The following is a 2500-nucleotide window of genomic DNA, read 5'->3' on the forward strand; positions in this document are numbered from 1 at the left end:
ACTACATGCTCAGTAGCTAGGTAAGGACTACATGCTCAGTAGCCAGGTAAGGACTACACGCTCAGTAGCTAGGTAAGGACTACACGCTCAGTAGCTAGGTAAGGACTACACGCTCAGTAGCCAGGTAAGGACTACACGCTCAGTAGCTAGGTAAGGACCACACGCTCAGTAGCTAGGTAAGGACTACATGCTCAGTAGCCAGGTATGACTACACGCTCAGTAGCCAGGTAAGGACTACACGCTCAGTAGCTAGGTAAGGACTACACGCTCAGTAGCTAGGTAAGGACTACACTCTCAGTAGCTAGGTAAGGACTACACGCTCAGTAGCTAGGTAAGGACTACATGCTCAGTAGGCAGGTAAGGACTACATGCTCAGTAGCTAGGTAAGGACTACATGCTCAGTAGCTAGGTAAGGACTACATGCTCAGTAGCTAGGTAAGGATTACACGCTCAGTAGCTAGGTAAGGACTACATGCTCAGTAGCTAGGTTGCTCAGTAGCTAGGTAAGGACTACATGAGCTAGCTAGCTGTTTCTCCAACTTCAGTAGAACAAGGCAGGATTAGCTGGGAGACTTCTTCTAAACGAGGGAACACTTCCACCTTTGTGTGAATACCTGCAGAACAGGGACATGGAAGTAGTTCTTTTGGAGATTATGGTGAACTAGTGTGTGTTGTAGCAGTGTTTTGCCATTGAGAACGAGCTAGCATGCTAACGGTTAGCCCCCTAGCCCCCTCGTCTCAGCTAGTGACGTAGAAAGCCGTGCAGATGTTGACCAGCTGACCCAGAGACTGAAGGCAGGACACATTCAGGAACCGTATCTCACTCAGAACAGAAAACAGAAAAAGTGTTTTTTTCATAATATGGGCACTTTAAGAGGGGAAACCTGGACCCCTGCTCATTGAGAAGGAACGTGTGAAAGATTAACTCACTGTGATTTCCCGCTGGGCTGGTTCCGAGATGCGGATGTCGCGTCCCTCCACGGTCAGCTGGGCCTTGGACACGCTGGCCCCGGCCACCACCGAGTACTCTCCGGCATCGGACATGCGAACCGTCTGGATCATCAGACGGTGGACGAACTTCTCCGCTGTCACCATGAACCTGAACACAACACAGACAGGGACAGATGTTTACTGTCACCATGAACCTGAACACAACACAGACAGGGACCGATGTTTACATTTACCATGCACCTGAACACAACACAGACAGGGACAGATGTTTACTGTTACCATGAACCTGAACACAACACAAACAGGGACCGATGTTTACATTTACCATGCACCTGAACACAACACAAACAGGGACAGATGTTTACATTTACCATGAACCTGAACACAACACAGACAGGGACAGATGTTTACTGTTACCATGAACCTGAACACAACACAGACAGGGACAGATGTTTACAGTCACCATGAACCTGAACACAACACAGACAGGGACAGATGTTTACAGTCACCATGAACCTGAACACAACACAAACAGGGACAGGTGTTTACTGTTACCATGAACCTGAACACAACACAGACAGGGACAGATGTTTACAGTCACCATGAACCTGAACACAACACAGACAGGGACAGATGTTTACAGTCACCATGAACCTGAACACAACACAAACAGGGACCGATGTTTACATTTACCATGCACCTGAACACAACACAAACAGGGACAGATGTTTACTGTTACCATGAACCTGAACACAACACAACACACATGGTGACTCAGCAGGGGGGGGGCAGTGAAATATTTTAAGAAAAAAAGTCTAAGTATTTTTAGAAAAATGGAACATTTTACAGCATTTGTATATATATATATATATATATATATATACTAACACAGTTATTAAGTGTTAATAAGTTACCTGTCCTGGGAGACTATGTATGTGATATGTATATATATATATATATATATATATATATATATATATATACTAACACAGTTATTAAGTGTTAATAAGTTACCTGTCCTGGGAGACTGTGTATATATATATATATATATATATATATATATATATATATATATATACACACAGTTATTAAGTGTTAATAAGTTACCTGTCCTGGGAGACTGTGTATGTAGTATATATATATATATATATATATATATATATATATATATATATATATACTAACACAGTTATTAAGTGTTAATAAGTTACCTGTCCTGGGACACGTCCAGCTCCTGGCCGTCCTTCATCCACATCACCTGGACGTTCGGCTCCGAAATCTCACATTCGAACACGGCCTTCTTCTTCTCCGTGATCTTTATGTCCTTAATCTTCTTGGTGAATTCAATCACACGAGCTGGAAACACACAACAACAGGGATTAATCACAATAATCCTCTAACATCTCAGAAATAATACCAAGGGAAAGCACACACAAGCTTTGAAAAATAATGACAAAAACTTCAGTAAAAAACATTTTTAAAAAAGCTTCAAAAAAGGGGCAAAAAAATGCCAAATATGTCAAAAAAAAAAAAAAAGCATATCTCAAGG

General features: G+C 42.2%; 1 protein-coding gene across 1 annotated transcript in view; it reads right to left on the reverse strand.

Annotated features, from left to right (window-relative positions):
• The window catches only part of ttn.2 (titin, tandem duplicate 2), a 323953-nt gene that overhangs the window by 279151 nt on the left and 42302 nt on the right, over positions 1 to 2500 (reverse strand). Inside the window, exons 30-31 of the mRNA XM_078262434.1 lie at positions 2163 to 2307; positions 931 to 1099 (exon numbers count right to left, since the gene is read on the reverse strand). Coding sequence (XP_078118560.1) covers positions 931 to 1099; positions 2163 to 2307 — 314 coding nt within the window. The remainder of the gene's footprint in view (positions 1 to 930; positions 1100 to 2162; positions 2308 to 2500) is intronic.

Source organism: Sander vitreus, chromosome 11, assembly GCF_031162955.1.
Source record: "Sander vitreus isolate 19-12246 chromosome 11, sanVit1, whole genome shotgun sequence".
In the NCBI taxonomy this organism is placed as follows: domain Eukaryota; kingdom Metazoa; phylum Chordata; class Actinopteri; order Perciformes; family Percidae; genus Sander; species Sander vitreus.